The sequence below is a fragment of the Lutjanus erythropterus genome, chromosome 10, assembly GCF_056507025.1.
Source record: "Lutjanus erythropterus isolate fLutEry1 chromosome 10, fLutEry1.hap2, whole genome shotgun sequence".
NCBI lineage: Eukaryota > Metazoa > Chordata > Actinopteri > Lutjaniformes > Lutjanidae > Lutjanus > Lutjanus erythropterus.
Window position 1 is genome coordinate 27,848,918 of NC_139326.1, and position 18,131 is coordinate 27,867,048.

The 18,131-nt window shown below is 40.0% G+C and overlaps 1 protein-coding gene across 4 annotated transcripts in view; it reads right to left on the reverse strand.

Moving 5' to 3' along the window:
• ap1b1 (adaptor related protein complex 1 subunit beta 1) overlaps positions 1 to 18,131 on the reverse strand; it is a 37,699-nt gene that overhangs the window by 4,939 nt on the left and 14,629 nt on the right. For 2 of the 4 annotated variants that reach the window (XM_084728892.1, XM_084728891.1), the window contains exons 14-23: positions 15,126 to 15,333; positions 14,887 to 14,907; positions 14,571 to 14,657; positions 13,983 to 14,012; positions 13,755 to 13,892; positions 13,523 to 13,668; positions 12,445 to 12,574; positions 9,683 to 9,767; positions 9,070 to 9,156; positions 7,613 to 7,767 (exon numbers count right to left, since the gene is read on the reverse strand). In XM_084728892.1, coding sequence (XP_084585018.1) covers positions 7,613 to 7,767; positions 9,070 to 9,156; positions 9,683 to 9,767; positions 12,445 to 12,574; positions 13,523 to 13,668; positions 13,755 to 13,892; positions 13,983 to 14,012; positions 14,571 to 14,657; positions 14,887 to 14,907; positions 15,126 to 15,333 — 1,087 coding nt within the window. The remainder of the gene's footprint in view (positions 1 to 7,612; positions 7,768 to 9,069; positions 9,157 to 9,682; positions 9,768 to 12,444; positions 12,575 to 13,522; positions 13,669 to 13,754; positions 13,893 to 13,982; positions 14,013 to 14,570; positions 14,658 to 14,886; positions 14,908 to 15,125; positions 15,334 to 18,131) is intronic. The other 2 variants (XM_084728893.1, XM_084728894.1) reach the window with 2 other exon arrangements.

The window sequence follows — 18,131 nt, forward strand, 5'->3', positions numbered from 1 at the left end:
AAAATGACTGATTCCCCGATGGAGTTTATTTGGTTTGAAGAGCCATATTTGGCTTATATGTCAGCAGTTACATGTTACAAAAGGTTGTGTAACAGCAAAGAATAGTGGTGAAAAAAAAGTCAAAATATAGTCTACACTTGAATCAATATTGTTTTTTTATTTAGGTTTTTTTTTTAAGTGGCTAAAGTATGTTTTGTTGCTGAAACCGTCTACAGCAGTACACTGCTTAGCTTCCATGCTGGTACTCTGCGCTGCTTCCTGAAAATGGGGACGTGCCGACCGCCATCTACAGTATGGATAAGAACCTCATACAACCCCACGTCAAATAATTAAAACTATTCCTTTAATCCTCCCATTTAGATCTGTAATTGGATCTGTGATTGGATTATTTCAATATATTCAACATACAGAGCTTAAGTTTGAAAATGCAGTGTTGTGACAATACTGTAATATTTCCACATTTTAAATCTAAGTGGCATCATTATTGTAGTTAATGGATATTAAAGGTGATCTGATATAACGGTGATGGAGTGTGTTGTGGTGGACCCCACAGAGCTGCAGCAGAATAAAGCAATAATACTGCACAGCTCCTCAAGTGTTGCCTCTGTGCAGTCAGCGGTCTTTACTAATGCATGCTGCTGCTGGCAACATTTAGGCAGTCGCTCTCCTGTCAGCATGGGGTAAGAGATGTGAGGAAATGCAGATGCTCAAGCCACTGTGTGGAAACTATGGCATTCATGTGTTCAGTTTTAAGGCTTGCTGCTAGATTATTAGTATTATATTATATATAAGGGTACACAGGGAAGGAAATGAGACAAATAGAGATCTACAGTAATAGTAAAGTAGGGTGTAATCACATGGTGGATGGATTCTTCTCAATTTTTTTTCCAGCTTTGTTTCAGCATAACATGTCAATGAACCACAAGTATCAAGGTGTTACATAACTCTGTGTTTCTAAAGCTTAGTTACAAAAATGGAGCCATCATACGTGATGGGAAGGTTTTTCTTTCCAAACAAAATTCTCCTTGAGTTCACACGGCTACAAAAGGAGGCTTTGGAAAAGCTGCATAAACCCTGCAGCCGCAGCAGTTCTCTGATGTAGCAATGCAGCACTGCAACAAGGCAAAGACAAGAAAGGCGACTGTTTAAGGATAAGAATGATCAGGGTTTGAAAAAGTGATTTGTATATTAATCTTAACATTTGATAAAGTTAAACATTATTTACTGGGCAAAAGTTGTTTATCAAGTCAGAATTGAATCTAATGGTTTAGACTTAGCCCTACATCATTAGATTTATCCATCAACATGTCAGCTTTATGTATTAAAGGGATACTTCACCCAAAAATAAAAATTCAGTCATTATCTATCGATTCTCATGCAAAGGTCGGGTTTATTTTGTTAGTCTGCAAAACACTGCTTGAGTTTCACAGGAAAACAGCACTGCAGAATCTCCCAAACAATGGAAATGAATGATGACCAGTTTTCAAACATGCAAACAGAAAAAAAAGAACAAAACATAAAATGCCTCCATATTGCTTGTTTGTTGTAATCCAAGTCTCCTGAACTCCCGGCATGTTGTTTGCACACCGTCACACGACACACGTACACAGTTCAGACAGTGTGTATGTGCACGTGGCTCCAAACTAAGGATCTACAGTGAATTTTTAGGCTAAAAACATGGTGCAAATAACATTTTTTTTGGTCAACTTTTGTCAATGTTGGGCTTTGAATTTGGCCCATGGGCCGGCAAGTGAATAGATCTGATGTATAAAATCCTCTGCCGTGGTAGATGTAATTTCATATTGATATATTCTATGTTGTAATATAGTAAATTAATTAAGAAACTTTATGGATGAAATAACTGCAGGGGCATGTCTGGTTTTGATTAATCCGGTTAAATTACCTGACAAATAAAGGGACTTGAGCAAATTGCAAAAATCATATAAAAAGCCAATAATAGCACACAACAGGACTTCTCACTGATTTGTAACACTACCCAGAAAGATCTAATTGTGCGATATTGAAAATAGACAAATACCATGGTGATATTGCAAGATCACTGAAGGAAGACAAATTCTCACAGAATATGTTAATTCCTAGTTTTAACCTAAACACAGAAACATGAGAAAACAGTGACTCTCTGTTTGTGTGGAGGGACAGCAGATACTATGTCTGTGTATAGGACAGCTCTTTGGTGTCCATTTCTCTGCTGAAACTCACTTTGACCAAAACCCTCAGAATACCAGCTCAAGAGGTGGGGAGAGAAAATCAGCCAACATCACTGGTCGCAAGGTTGCCATGGGGACAGGAGATGGCACCATGCTTCATGTCAAAAAGATGAACAGTGTCCCAATTCTTGACTATGAAAACTATAAAGAATACATGAGCTCCAAGGGAAGTCAGTCAAATGAATGAATCAGAGCTACTGACAATTTTACATTTAGAAACTTAAAGCAGCTACAATCAATAATTTTTATGATAACAATCGATGTATTAAATGACATTGTGACAAGCGAAAGGTGTTACCCACAGTTATAAACGTACAGAGAATTTATAGCTCCCCTCAGCTTTATGGAGCATTATAGTGAGTTTTGGCTCACTGTTTATCTGTCCAGACTGTTTTGGTTCACTCTCACTTCTCTGACAGTGTCTTTTTCAGCCACAGCAGGCAGCTGCTTTCTATAAAAAAGCTCTAAAAACCTACTGTACACTACCTGCTCAGCACCCAATGGCAGACAGACATAGTTAGTGACTAGCTGATGAACATACTGGAGTATTTGACAGCTTTGGAACCAGACATTTCACTAAGGAACTGATGGAGCACATAAACAGAAAGTGAACATTGGACTGGCCAGAAAAACAACTTAAAATGAATGCTAATGTTGTTTCTCATCAGCTAGATGTGTAAATAAACAAATGTGTTTACTAAGAAATTCACTATATAAACTTAAAAGGTGATGATATATCCATTTAATCTTCGATGCAGGTCTAAAGAGAAAGCAAAAAAAAATCAAAGATGTATTAGTTGTTTTCTTAAGATCTTCCAGCAGCTGTTTACCATAATTTAATTTTATAAACATGAGTGCCTCTATTTTCATTGTGAATTGGATTGTGGGATAATGGTGTCCATTAAAGTGGAAACTGACAACTTTTCAGCAGCCTCACATTTCCAAGAGGTATTATTGCTGTGCATCTGTAGCAAAGACAACAGGCATTGTGTCGAAATTTGTTTTCCTGTCGATTTGTTCCCCCCCTCACCTTACTCTGCTGCACCTACGACAACTATCTGACTGTGTAAAACACTTGAACGCACCACTGGATTGTTTTCAGTTTCCTCAGAGTCAGAGCCTAGCTCCTTAAAGAAATGATCAACACCACTTTGGAAATGAGAGAGGAGGTAAACTGAAATTTCAGTCACAATTTTATAATGAATTTGGGAACATGCAAATGTTATTGTAATGATGTGCACTGCATTGTAGTAACATAGCTTGATGAACTTCAGTGTTTCACACCAACAGGGGTTTTATGTTTTTAATGCACAACATTCAGCAGTAAAACCCAGCAAGAATCAGAGTGTGTAACTGGGACACAGCTTTAAGCAGTGAGGCATCATGGGAGAGATGAAGCCAATCAAGTTTTGAGATCTCAGAAACCTTTAAACAGCATGAGTAAGCAGCAGCAAAAACCAAACATGCCTCTGTACGTCTCCTCTCATGGTAATGAATTATAATAGCTTTAATGTCTCGTCTTCAGAAACACAATAAAATCCAGAAAGTACATGGTGGCAGGGCTGTACTTCTTCAGGTCTAAAAATAGCTGCCGACAAAAGGCTTTAGCAGCTTGGCTTTAATGTGCCGTGCCAAGAGTGTGCAGGGACCATGCAGCAGCCAGCAGCTCAGTGAGACGAGCGTCAGAGTACACACTGTACATGCAGCACGGCTAACTTGGAAGTCTAGTCTTTTCCTCACTGAACAATTTATGATCCATCTGCAAAAAGTATAAGAGCCTTTCCAGCCCCACTGAGGAGCAATTTAAACTTAAAAATTAACATGAAATCAAAATGACAGAAGGTCTACAGAGCAGAAACTCCTCCTGAATTAATGAGGTTATGCCACAAATGGACGCACAGGGGAAATAAAAATGCAACAAATCAAGAACACGAAAATGAAAAATGCACAGTGCCTCCAGAAAAAAAATGACACTCAATAAATATTCTACAAATAACCATTAAGCAATAATCAGCTTTCACTTCAGTCAATCCTTAAGTCATATTTTTCAAAATCTCCTAACTCCGCTGACGTACAGACTGAGGAAAGTGTAAACCAATTTAAAATTCGGATGATTTAATGAGTGTGAGGTGACTGACAAAGTGACTAGTCTAGACAGGAGAAAACAAAAATACAGTTGATGGTACATGCATTAAAAAGAAAAAAACAAACATGATTTAAAAGCAGCCTAGAGTAATGAACAGGGAAGAGAGTCACACCAAGGTCATCGTTCTGGACTAGTCATGCAGAATTTCTAAGCCAAACACAATCCATCAAGAGCAGAGACCGTGGCACGCTGACAAAGCAGAGGCATGCAACAACACAATGGACGACACAAACAAATACATGTGCGCACACACAAACACGCAGATGAGTCACCAATACTAGCATCACACTCCAATCGCCGCACAATATACCAGCCTCCCACTTTCAGCATGCTCACCACTCATTACTGCACATCAATCTCCATCATGTCTCTGCTACAGTATGTCATTTGTCTCTATCCATGATGGGAACGTGTGCAGTGATGACAGCATTTTGTTAACTCCATCACAATGACTTAATTCAACAAGTCAGGCTCTACTTTGTGTTGAATGGAAGTGTGAACTTTCCTACACTTTATATGAAAATGTACAACCACAATTCCAAAAATGTTGGGATGTTGTCAAAATTATAAATAAAAGAGAAATGTGATATTATGCAAATCCTTTCTGAGATATACTAAATTAAAGGCAGTACAAAGTAGGGTTGGGCAACAGAATGAATATATCTCCCCCAAAACACAACAAAACTCAGCCCATTGGCTGTTGTTTTCTGGGGTGATATTTGTCCTTTTATTTTGCTAAAATAATGGTCTGCAGAGTGACAGTAATGTATTCTCATTTAGCAGCACAGTACACACCCACTAGACCAGAGGATGAGAGTGCTGAGCTGGCGGACGAAACAGAGCAAAACAGCCTGTTGAGCCAGTGTCTTTTCATATCTATCACAGTAAATTAAGGATTTATTTGAACCGGAGAAATGATTTCCTGACTGGGAAAATTCACATAAATGCCCCCTCAAGTTGGAACAACAACTTGGAAAGGAGAAAATTTTGTTACACAAGTTGCTGAGTTGTTGTCTGTTGAAGGCATATATGCAGAAATACAGCAGACAAGAAGCAAGAGAGAGTAAATGCTACACTGGATATGAATACCTTCGTAAAACTATTGTGAGTAAACACAGATTGTTTGCAAATGATTTCCTTTTGTGTTTATTTCTGTTTTACACATTGCCCCAGCTGGTTTGGATTTGGGTTTGTACAGGAGTGAAATTATCCAGAATCAAACTTATGGAAATCTTTGATGGATGGTTTGGTTCAGTAATCCCTTTGATTAATCACTGATATTTATTATGGGACAAATACACTGCCTGGCCAAAAATAAGACATATCCTGTGGTTGTGGAAAAGATATTAGTCTGTTTCAGACAGGTCAAATTATTGGCCTGCATCAAGCAAAGAAAACAGCTACTTAAACTACTAAAATCGGGTTGAGAACTGTCCAACGCATTATTAAAACCTGGAAGGATAGTGGTGAACCATTACCTTCCAGGAAGAAATGTAGTTGGGAAAAAATCTTGAATGATCGTGATTGGAGATCACTTAAACGTTTGGTGAAATCAAATCTTAAAAAAAAAATCAACAATAGAACTTGCAGCTATGTTTAATAGTGAAAGTAAGAGCATTTCCACACGCACAATGTGAAGAGAACTCAAGGGATTGGGACTAAACAGCTGTGTAGCCTTAAGAAAACCACTCATCAGTGACGCTTATCGGAAAAAAGTCTTTAATTTGCTAGGGTGCATAAAGATTGGACTTTGGAGCAATGGAAAAAGGTCATGTGGTCTGATAAGTCCAGATTTACCCTGTTCCAGAGTGATTGGCGCATCAGGGAAAGAAGAGAGGTGGATGAAATGATGCACCCATTATGCCTAGTGCCTACCGTACAAGCCTGGGCAGTGTTATGATCTGGGGTTGCTTCAATCGGTCAGGTTGAGGTTCAACAATGTTATGTGTCCAAAAAATGAGTTTAGCTCACTACCTGAATATACTGAATGAGCAGGTTTTTTCCATCAATGGATTTTTTTCTTCACTGATGGCACAGGCATATTCCGAGATGACAATGCCAGGATTCATCGGGCTCAAATAGTGAAAGTGTAGTTCAGGGAGCATGAGACATCATTTTCACACATGGATTGGCCATCACAGAGTCCAGACTTTAACCGCATTGAGAATCTTTGGGATGTGCTGGAGAAGACTTTACACAGCTGTCCGACTCATCAATACAAGATCTCGGCGAAAAACGAATGCAACTCTGGACAGAAATAAATAATGCCATGGTGAAAGCATGCCGTAATCAAAGCTAAAGGTGGCCAAACGAAATATTAGAGTGCGTGACTTTTTTTGGCCAGCCAGTGTATCTAACAGCAAACACGTCAAAATATGTGTTTTCTGTATGCAATGAAACTAGAAAAGAAAGAAGGGACATTACATCTCTATGAAACATTATATGCTGCAGATCTTAGTGTCAGTTCTATTTTAGTTCATAGGAGATGCAATGCCAATCATACTATGGAGACCAACAGCAAATAAGGGAATGCTCACATTTGGAAAAATCAGTCCGTATGTTACCATCTTTCATTTGTTAGCGGCATTTCTTCATCAAAGGTCACATAACAGACATATGTTGGGTTTAAGTGTGCTTCTTCCATAACCTTCAACAGAGCTGGTACCAAAGTCCGGCACCAAGCAGAGCACAGAATGTTCTATAGTGGCGTAATGACCCTTCCTTCTTCTTTTAGCTTCCTTGTCTGAATGTTGCCATGTCAAACCTATCCATATCAGTGGTCAAACTTCACCCCCCTTAATCCTGACATTTATTACAGCCACTGGCACAATAAACTGTTCAAGGGATTGTAAAGTGAGATGATAATTCAAGACACCCACATCCCAATACTCAATGAGATGGGTGATAGAGCCCAAAAATACCCGTCAGAGTTAAGACTGTATGGTATGCTATGTCACGTGGTTGATGAACTATGGGTATTTAAAATGGCAAGTCTGTATGTATTAGAAGCAGTCTGAGGAACAGCCTGGTCTACAAAATGTCATGTAGCAGTAAATAAACGTCTTTGAAATGGCAGTTTTTTTGTGCAGCGCACTTCCTCTCTTTCTCCATTCGTCTTAAAATGAGGACCTTTCATAAAATACTAAAGGTTGTTACTGTCTTGAACCACCAATTTCTTTTGGTAGTTAACAGTGATATAATTCAAATTCATGAATTCAGAAAATAATACCGTACTCACCGTGTAAGTTGGGTTTCCTGCCTGCACTCTCAGCTCGGCCAGCACCCAGATGCCATTGGTGAGTTTCATCGACTGATACAGCATGTCCTGACCCTCCACTGTACGCTTAGCTATGGTGAAGACATTGCTACCCTGCAGTTTGTTGGAAGCTGCATCTGGTTAGGGAACATAATCAGAAATTAACATAACGCAATCAACATTTAGCTGTTTAAAGGGATAGTTCTGATTATTTGAAGCAGGGTTGGAGAAGCAGAGAGGAATACCTGCATAGAAGCTGAGCAATGTACTGCTGTGGACAAGGACAGCAACAACTGCCACTTGAAAAAGGTCCACCTTAATGAGGTGAGGTGTACACTATACTCAATATATTTTCAACTCTTTACTTTGGCTTTAGGCAGTCTTTTCTGATGGGAAACTGTATTATATAAGTCAAATGTCACTCTCTCCAACCAAACTTCATAGATGAAATCAGTAATTTTACTTTGCAAAACACAGGAGCTGCCTCGATCTGTTAGTGATATTGTGTGACTTTGATGTTGTAAAAAGACAGCTCAGATTCACTTAAGTCACACAATAACATTAACTAACTAATCAAGGCAGCGGTAGACCATCAACTCCTGTGTTCTGCAAGGTAAAATGACTGATTATGCCTATAGAATTTGGTTGATTTGGACAGAGCGAAAATTGGCTTTTATGACATCTGAATCCCATCAGAAAAGGCTGTGTGATGGCAAAGTAAAGCAGTGAAAATAATCTAAATGTAGTGTACAGTTAAACTGATATTGTTTTTTTAGGTGGACATTATGTTGCTGACTCCATCATTGTTTAGCTTCCGTGCTGGTGACCCTCTCTGCTTCTCCAACCAGCACCTACTGTAGGTAACACACTATCATACAACCCCATATCATAGTAATCCAAAATATCCCTGTAAAATGTTCAGTTTTAATTATCTGAAAAAAGGCTACTGCTCATTTTTAGCATTCAGCAAATTAAACAGTCATTAAATGTGCCAGACCATGCAGGATTTCTTTTTCCCCTCATCATCCCCTGAAACTTCACTCCAGGCTGTCTGTGCAGCAAAGATGCAGTCACTAATTTGTAATAATCTTCTCTCCTCAGCCCGTCTTGCTGCTGTGCCCCAGTAGGATGTGAAACCCTCTCTCTTTGTTCATGAAGAAGAAATTTAATCTGTGGGGGGAAATCTCCATTAAGCTGTCATTAGGAATTCTTCTCCAGTTCAGCTGCTCTCACGCTTGTGTGAAACTAAATTATCACACGTAAATAGAGACTGTAGCTGATGAGTTCTCATCAAATACAATTTGCTTCATTAGCAAGGATTTGAATTTGAGATCGCCACTGCTCAGTTGGGCTATTTTCATGCATAGGGGGAGCTGCAGGACATGGACACAGTGTAGAGTTCTTCAGGTTGTGTACTCTCTTTTTTTATCCCCCATTACCTGAGTTGAGATGGCAGTCTTTGATCTGAAACTGGGACTCGTTGTCATTAGGAATGTCTTTCCATGTGGCGAGGAAGACCTGTCGCTCTGTGGATGAGGAGACACAATCATTGGATGAGTCCAAACACAGACCACACACTGAAATGTACATACCAAAAGAATAACAATGGGTTCTGGTGCAAAAGTAAATGTACACACTATGGTGATAAAAATGCCAGAGATGTGTGTGAGTCTGTGAGTAGTTTGATTGCACACTAGGCATGAGGGTTCCTGCTGCGGCTCTGGAGCATTAGCTCGCAGCCACTGGCAGCAGTCTCACTGCTCGCCCCATCAGGAGGCTCCAGGGGGAGAAAGGCCAACACGTTAACACAGAATAAATAAACAGCAACACACAAAAGGGGAAAAAAACAGCATTTGTGTACAATCTCAGAGCAACTGTGCAGCCTCAAGAGGTGAATGAGTGCTGGCAGGCGGAGAGTCTAACACGCGTCTACATCAAACTGCTTCACATGCTCATGATGTGTCCTCACTGCAAGACTGACGTATGTGCGTGGTTGACGTCAGCAAGATTTTGAGGCTTCTGAATGAGGAGAGTAAGCCAAGAGACACTCACCCATCTTCCCGTCCTCTACAAACAGCATGCTGATGGGGTACTGGCAGCTGAAGTAGAAGACGTCAATGTTGTTCTTAACAGCCACCTGTGAGAGTGATTACATCCAAGGAAGGGTGGAAGAGGAGGATGACAGGAGGAGAAACAAGAAGCAATATATGGGTAATTACTTTTCAAGTGCCCTTCAAGGATGGGCATCGGTGCTTTGTGCGTGCTATTCACTGAATAAAAGGGCTGCAGTCCTTGAGAATTTCTCTCTCACAAACATACTCACATACAAAGGTAACAGCATGAGGCTTCTATTTGCAAAATCAACAGGCTAAATATATCTAAAACAGCCTTTAGAAAGTACTTTACAAGAGGATATAAATAAAGATGGAAATATGAGGAGATAAGAATAGCAGACAGTAGTTAAAAATAAAACACCAGAAATAAGATAAGACACAAACTAGACTGATGAGTGAAATCAAAAATAGTATCTAACAGCAGGTCTATATTTAAAAAAGAAACAACTTGTAAGCTTAACCCCCTCATAGAGAATCTTTAACAGTCTGAGGGCCTAAAAGTATGACACACTTAAAGACTAGAACTTGATATGATGAAGGCACTTGGAGTAAGAGGAAGCAGCTGGAGATATTGATCAGGCTGCTCACTGAAAGTGCTGAGAGAGGGACAGCAAGTTCGGCCAGAGGAGAGCAGAAGAAGGGCTCGTGAATAATTCATTAAGCAGTCTTATTCCTGGGTGCAATGCAGGACCGCCAGTAACATGGTGTGTTATACACGAACTACACAGAGCTGCATTCTGTATGTTTGTACACTAAAACAACTCTGCTCCTTCCACTCTAGTCCCACGTCTTGTACTGAGTTAATCTACAAGACTAGTGGTTCCCCATTATTCCTGCTAGTGAGAACAGAAAAAAAAGAAAAGAAAAAAGAAAATCTGTGTATAGGCTACATCTTTTTGTAGAATTGTAGAATGCAAGAATCACTTTAGACCTCAAACAATGATAAATGATAATTAAAATTAAAAAACAAACGGTTATTCCATTTTATATATTTTTTTCCAAGTCATATTGAAGAGGGGCCAAAGAGCCATATGTGGCTGGGGCCGCAGGTTGCAGGCCCTTAAATTAGTCGATCAACAGAAAATAAAATAATTTTCAGAACTGCTTTTGTCTTTTCAGGAACGATGCAAAAAATAGTACCAGCATCTCATTTTTGACTATTTCCTGGTTTTCTTTGTCTTCTATGATAGCAAATTCAATATCTTTAGATTTTGTACTGCTGCTCACTAACAAAAATAATCATCATTTTTTTCATCTGCCCTAACTTAGGACCAACACAGCAATATCAAGTGAAATCATTATATTTTTACTAAACGCTAATCTTCAGGGACAAAGAGTAGAGGCACTGCTAAAGCCATATATTCAACCTTTAACGAGAACAAGCATTTAGTCAGCATTCACTAATTTGGGAATCACAGTACTTGACTGCTTTTTGGATTTTTTTTACTACTGAATAAGCGTATAGTATATGTTGATTTCTGTAACCAGCAAAACAAAGTCACGACTTTGACTTTTTAAAATTGAACTAATGTGTCATTGCAGAACACCCTACTATGCCAAAAATATCCATGACACTTGCACCCAAAGTTAGTAAATCACTTCCCAATGTGTGCTGATTTGTGATGAAAGGGTTTTATTGACTGTGGTTGTACACTATGTCAAAAAACTGCCACCACACATCAGTATTTGAGAGAGCATTCAAAATAATATTATTCAGGAAATTATCTTCTGTTGAGACAAAAAATAAATAAAATACATTTAAAAAATTCCAAGCCTCTCAAAATAAAACATCTGAAAAAATGTCAGAACAGACAGTAGTCGTCATCAAAGCAGGGCCTTGAGGCAGCTGAGTAGAAAGGTTAGCAGGTCTACAGAGGCCAGGAGAAACAAAGGAGCCATGTGTTGTGTGACCACTAATGACCGCTCCCACCTCTATCATCCCCCTCAACGCTCTTATCTTCTCTCTCCAGCTGCACACAGAACCCGTCCACCATTCTGCACAGTTAAAAGAGCCACCCTGATCAAAAACCAGCCAGCCTCTGCCGCTCTTTTTATTTACAACTTATCACAGTTGTTCTGAAGCCTGTTTCATGTTTTAATTCCATTTTATTCTCAACATGAGAATTCAACAGTATAGCTGAAGAACAGTGAGGATGCATTACTAATCTTTTAAGAAATTTTCAGTCCCAAGAGATGTAGTTAGTCAGGTCAATGAAGATTTCAACCATGATGCAGTTTTAGCTGTGTAAACGTCTGAATTATAAAGACAAATGACTAAGACGTTGAAATGCGACCAACTCTAATTTGGAAGCTGACAGATTGAGCAGAGGGATCATAAAAAACTTAACAAGCAGCCATGTCTGCCAACTCTGTTTACATTACAATACATCTCTGCCAGAGTGCTGTCACAATGTTCAAAGGCCCTAAGCACAGCAGGAAGCCCTGTTAGGACAGCAAAACTGAGGCATCAGTGTCCTCATAAGGCCACTGTTGGCATATTTAACACTGTGTATCTAGTCTGTGCTTGACATGTGACAATCATCGTGTTGACAAGTCGCATCACTGTCACAAGTATGATGCCGAAAAGTTCATTTAAGAGACAGGATTCATGAAAAATGGAAAGAGAAGCAGGGAAATGGTCCATGCTGTTCAACCAAAATAAATGCTAGGAAAATTCAGGAGAAATGTGAGGGTGTTTACCTGCAGGTTAGTGAGAGGCTCCATCTTCATGACAGGTCCCACAGTACTGAGGGGAAGGGTCACTTCAATACTCTGGTTTGGGCTAAGAGGAGTGAGAACCTGGAGAGGACCAGCTGGAGCCAGACCAAAGCTTCAGTGAAAGAACACAGAGGGAGGGGGGTGGTCACAAAATGTGAAGACATTATAGAAATGTAGAGCTGCTGTCTAACGGACGATCAAACATTAGTCTTAGTCTACCTATTAGTATAATAGTCTAATTTTCATTTGCCAGTTAGTCACCAACGAGGTGGGCACGAAAGTATCAGGAGGACAGTTACAACAGGCATTTTCTCTCCATGAACATGCCGTCCAGTCCACACTAGATACGTCCCTTTATTGAATCTGCAGCCAAAAATCAGCTTGATTTGAACAATTTTGCCAGTCACAAAAACAAAACAAAACAAACTGTTTTTAAGTTAATGTTTAGTTATCAAAGATCATAGATGTGTATCATCTGTTAGGACTATCTGTAGGCCAAGTGTCAGTGAGGGTTGAATTAATCGTGCTCGCCTATCGTTCGTATCGTTGTGCCAAACTGATGGAGATGGGGAGGGACAATGGACCTCATTCATAAACTGTGTGTATGCACAAATCTGTGCTCAAACTGTGTGTACAAACATTTTAATAACAAATCCAGGATTCATCAGTATTTTATTATGTAAATTTCTTCATACTCTGAACAAATTTAGAACTGTCTCAGACCATGCATACACACAAATGATGAAGTGATAAATGATAAAGAGTTACAATAACTTGTCAGTAGGGTCGATGCTTATTTTCTTATACAGAGAAATGGGGGTGTTTGTATTTGTCTGTTATGTAGCACAGTGTTAACAGTGTTACAACATTCTCTCTCAGCCCTGGAATTCAAACCATTTTATGATGATGCCCCAAGAAATAAACATTTAAATATTTCACTAATATCGTAATGGGGGACGACTAGATGACTAATGGCTTGAACTAACGACTACTAATCAGCTAAGGAAAATCTTTGCTCAGGGGCAGCCTACAGAAATCTCAGCTTAGTAGGTGATCTTACCTGTTTCTGTTAAACTGGATGGCAAAATCAGTCATAACACTCATCGCTTTATTGGTGAGGGTCATCTCCATCTGGATGACCCCAGCACGGCGGGCAAAAGTGCCAGATATCTCCAGACCCTTGGCTTTCATGGCTGGAAGCCAAACCTGAACAACAACAAGATCAGTTCATTTTTTTAAGGCAACCAACAACTGCTGTTCTATAGTATGTCTTAGCCCAGCACAAGACTCACTGATTTAGGGGGGCTGTAAGACCCCATGGGCATCCCAACTCCACCTCCAAGATCAAACAGGTCATCCAGACCACCGCTTACAGGGGCAGTAAAAGAGGCTGGCATTGCAGCTGGTGTTGCACCAAAACCAGCTCCCATCTGTGTGTCACAAAGCAACATGTTACCCTAAAACATTCAATCTCATTGTGTATGGAATAATCAAAGCCTTACAGAAACGACATGACTTACAGCAGGACTTCCTCCAAGGTCTCCACCAAGCTGGGTAAAGGGGAAGAAGGACAGAAAATTCAGGTTATCTATTGGTGTGACAATAAATAATATGATATAGGATCTGAAAAGGGTGGATGAAGGGGTGTGAGGGTCTACGAAATGTCTGTATGTGATTTAAGACTGCTAAGGGGTTTATACTATTGACAAGCAAAGATAGAAGAAGACATCAGTACAGGAGAACTTCTCCTCCAATATAACTGACCGATTACTGTCCAGACAAGTCTGACTGAGTAACTACTGAAATCCAAAACTCACTTGATGTGTCTACTGTGATGATGAAAAGGTTGGGGGTACAGTGAATGAGGCAGCAAAAGATATAGTGATTCCACACAGTGACAAGGCTAAACTATTGTGTATGGAAGGTGAGATTTACTTAAATCTCACCTAAATTTAGTGATTAACAACAACTATTTAATACAAAGTGTAAACAGGCACAGTTGAGTGCTGGAGATGACTATTCAGAGGACACAGTGGTACAACAGGGGACAAAAGGGGGTCTAGGCTGTTGCTGGCCTTTACTGGTCCAGCGTGGTCCCCTGGACCAACCTCAGTGGGGCTGTAATCTGGGGGCGATGGGGACTGATGAGAGAGCTGAGGTGACTGAGGAGTGTCCGTCCGCAGGGGAATGGGAGGCTGATTGAAACATGAAACACATCGCAGAGCCCGGGGATAAGAAAAGAGACGGACTCAAGGGTTTAACAACATGCTTACTGTAGATATCACAATGATAAAGGATGATAAAAGATGAATGGAAATGTCAGACTGATGCATGAGAACTACAGTAAAAAAGCAGTGATTAAAATAATCCTCTAACATGGCCTGACATGGTTTATGAATGTGCCCTCTCCCTCCCTGTAGTTACCGGCTCAGACTCATCCCCCATCTGCAGGTGCAGCATTGAACAAAGAAAGGAAAGCACACAAGGGTCAAAAGAAAAAGAGATAAAGCACCAAAACGTAGAAAAGAGATGAAATACAAAGATACATTACCGTCACTAGGTCCCAGTGGCATTAAGCCTGTTACTGAAATCAACTACAATGTGCTAACCAGCTTTTCAGAGCCTGACAGCTTTAATCAAACAGTGGTATGTAGAAGACCTACCAGGCTGTCCAGTCCTCCTCCAAGAAGGTCCATAGCACCCATCTGCATCCCAGAGGAGGGGGCTGGTGGGGGTCCAGTGGCAGTGGGAGGTGTCAGGTCCAGATTGAGCAGATCTCCCAGGAGGTCTCCCTGGGATGGGATGACAGCAGGCGGCGCCTCAGAAACTCCAGCTGCAGAACCTGTGTCTGGGCTGTCAGCACTCTCCCCTCTAGAAAAATTGAAACAGGAAAAGAGAACTTCAACTACTTTGAAGACACCTATATTCACCTGTACCAGCTATATCAGTCCATATCATTTGTAACTTATCTATACAAAGTGCTTTTTATGTATATTTGTTTGGTTTTTTCCTTAACGCTACTGCAAGGAACTTTCATATGGTTATTTTAGAGGCCCCTGTGAACAGAAGTGGGAGTGTTTCCACTGTATTAACCATAGATGGGGGACTCAAGTCAAATCACTTAACTTGAGTCAGACTTAAGTAGCAAATTTAAGTACCTGAGACTTGCTTGACAACCGATGATAAAAGACTCAACCTGACTTTGACTTGGTACTCATGACTTGAGACTTTATTTAGACTTCAGACAGAAGACCTGAAAGGACTTGACCTTTTAATTTAAACATCTGCATTCTTTTTTATATAAGAGAACTGACGTTTTCATTTTGGAACTTGACTGGGTGATATTCAGTGCAATGCACACAAACCTGGCAGCTAATAGCACGCAGCAGACCAGCAGAGGCAAACACACCAGGCAGATATCATTGAGGAGCCAGTCCAAAAATAATAAAATTTGAATTCAAAGATAATGTTGTTAATGACAGTAGTAAGAAGAAACAGCAGTATGAAGGTCTGCAGCTCAAAAAACAGTGACAGGAACATCACAACATCCAGAAAGTTAACATTACGTTTAAGCTATATTAGACTTGGATTCTGTTCTTACTTTAGAGCCTTTTAGAGCTATAAGGTTATATTATAAGTTCAGCGCTCCACTCTATATTGTTGTTCATTTGGGTGGCTTGTTATTGTTTACCACAACATGTCAAATATTAGTTAGATTAATATGGTGTAAGCATGACCGCTGTCTTATAACTGGTTCAAATGCAGAAACTGGGGGGGAGGGGGATCATCAGAATTTTATATTATTTGACTTGATAATTTGGTAGATTTGACTTATAGCAGGTACTTGATAGGCCTCAGTTGATTCTCACTACAGTACCTTGGGACTTGCTAGACACTTGAAGGTTAAGACTCAGGACTTGCTTGTGAATTGCAGATTACTGCAGATTCTTGTCTTAAAATTAATTATCTACGGTGAAATAGGTAAATGGGAACACGGGCTCCCCTGGTCAGTATGCCATAAATCATTTCATCCGAGTTCATGGAAAATCTGACATGGTGACAGGCATTAAGAATGAAGAATAACTATATACAGTGGAAACAGCCAATCTTGTCACTGATGGTCTCTTTTGTTTATGTAGATCATATAGAGGTATCTACGGTGGCCGACAAGTGCAAACGCGCTGCATATACAGACAGGCGCTACAAATACAGAAACGCGCTGCATATAAGAAAACAGATGCAAAAGGAAATCGCTGCAAATACAGAAACGCGCTGCATAAACAGAAACGTGCTGCAAATACAGAAACGCGCTGCATAAACAGAAACGTGCTGCAAATACAGAAACGCGCTGCATATAGGAAAACAGATGCAAAAGGAAATCGCTGCAAATACAGAAACGCGCTGCAAATGAGAAAACAAATGCAAAACGAAAACGCCGCATATAAAGTCACACAACGGAAGTGCTCCAGGCCTCTAGGGGCAGTGCTGAGCTTTCCCCCGAGAGACAGACAACGGACGAATCAACCTGCGGAGGAGAGGAATAGGCCTACGTGAGAAGTAGAAAGTTATTGGTGAGAGGAAAATTGGAGGCGGGAGAGGCAAAAAATCAGAAAATGTAAATCCGACAAACAAACAAAAATGTAAAAATGTAAATCAGCTGCACTTTCTTAATACAGTAAAAGATGAGGGCCACATGTGGAAAAAAGAAAGAAAGAAAGAAAAAGAAAAAAGAATACGTACTTTTTCATGTAGCCTCTCCCACCTCCAATTTTCCTCTCACCAATAACCTTCTACTTCTCACTTTTTTTTTTAGTTTAAAAAACAGTTACGGGATGTTTATTCTTCATAATTACGTTTCCCCTTTCGGGATTTTTTTTATTTTATTTTATTTTTTTTTAAACAAACTTTATTGTCATGTTGAAGACATACAAGGAAACATGACATTATATAAGCAACATGACAACACTCAAACATAAAACAACAGTAAAGTACAGGGAGTGCATAATACATAACAGACAGTAAGGATTTTATCTAGTAATATGTGCCATAATATTTTCACGTAGGCCTATTCCTCTCCTCCGCAGGTTGATTCGTCCGTTGTCTGTCTCTCGGGGGAAAGCTCAGCACTGCCCCTAGAGGCCTGGAGCACTTCCGTTGTGTGACTGTATATGCGGCGTTTTCGTTTTGCATTTGTTTTCTCATTTGCAACGCGTTTCTGTATATGCGGCGTTTTCTTTTTTGCATTTGTTTTCTCATTTGCAGCGCGTTTCTGTATTTGCAGCGATTTCCTTTTGCATCTGTTTTCCTATATGCAGCGCGTTTCTGTATTTGCAGCACGTTTCTGTTTATGCAGCGCGTTTCTGTATTTGCAGCACGTTTCTGTTTATGCAGCGCGTTTCTGTATTTGCAGCGATTTCCTTTTGCATCTGTTTTCTTATATGCAGCGCGTTTCTGTATTTGTAGCGCCTGTCTGTATATGCAGCGCGTTTGCACTTGTCGGCCACCGTAGGTATCAGTATGAAATTGAGACTGTTTCATAACCAGGGAAAAACTCATTGTAGTATGTTTAATTCAAGTTTTTAAACATATATGAACAGCATCAGTGATATTGCAATGCTTTTACTGCCTAATATTGGTATCAGCCACAAGACTCCAGTATCGATTGGACT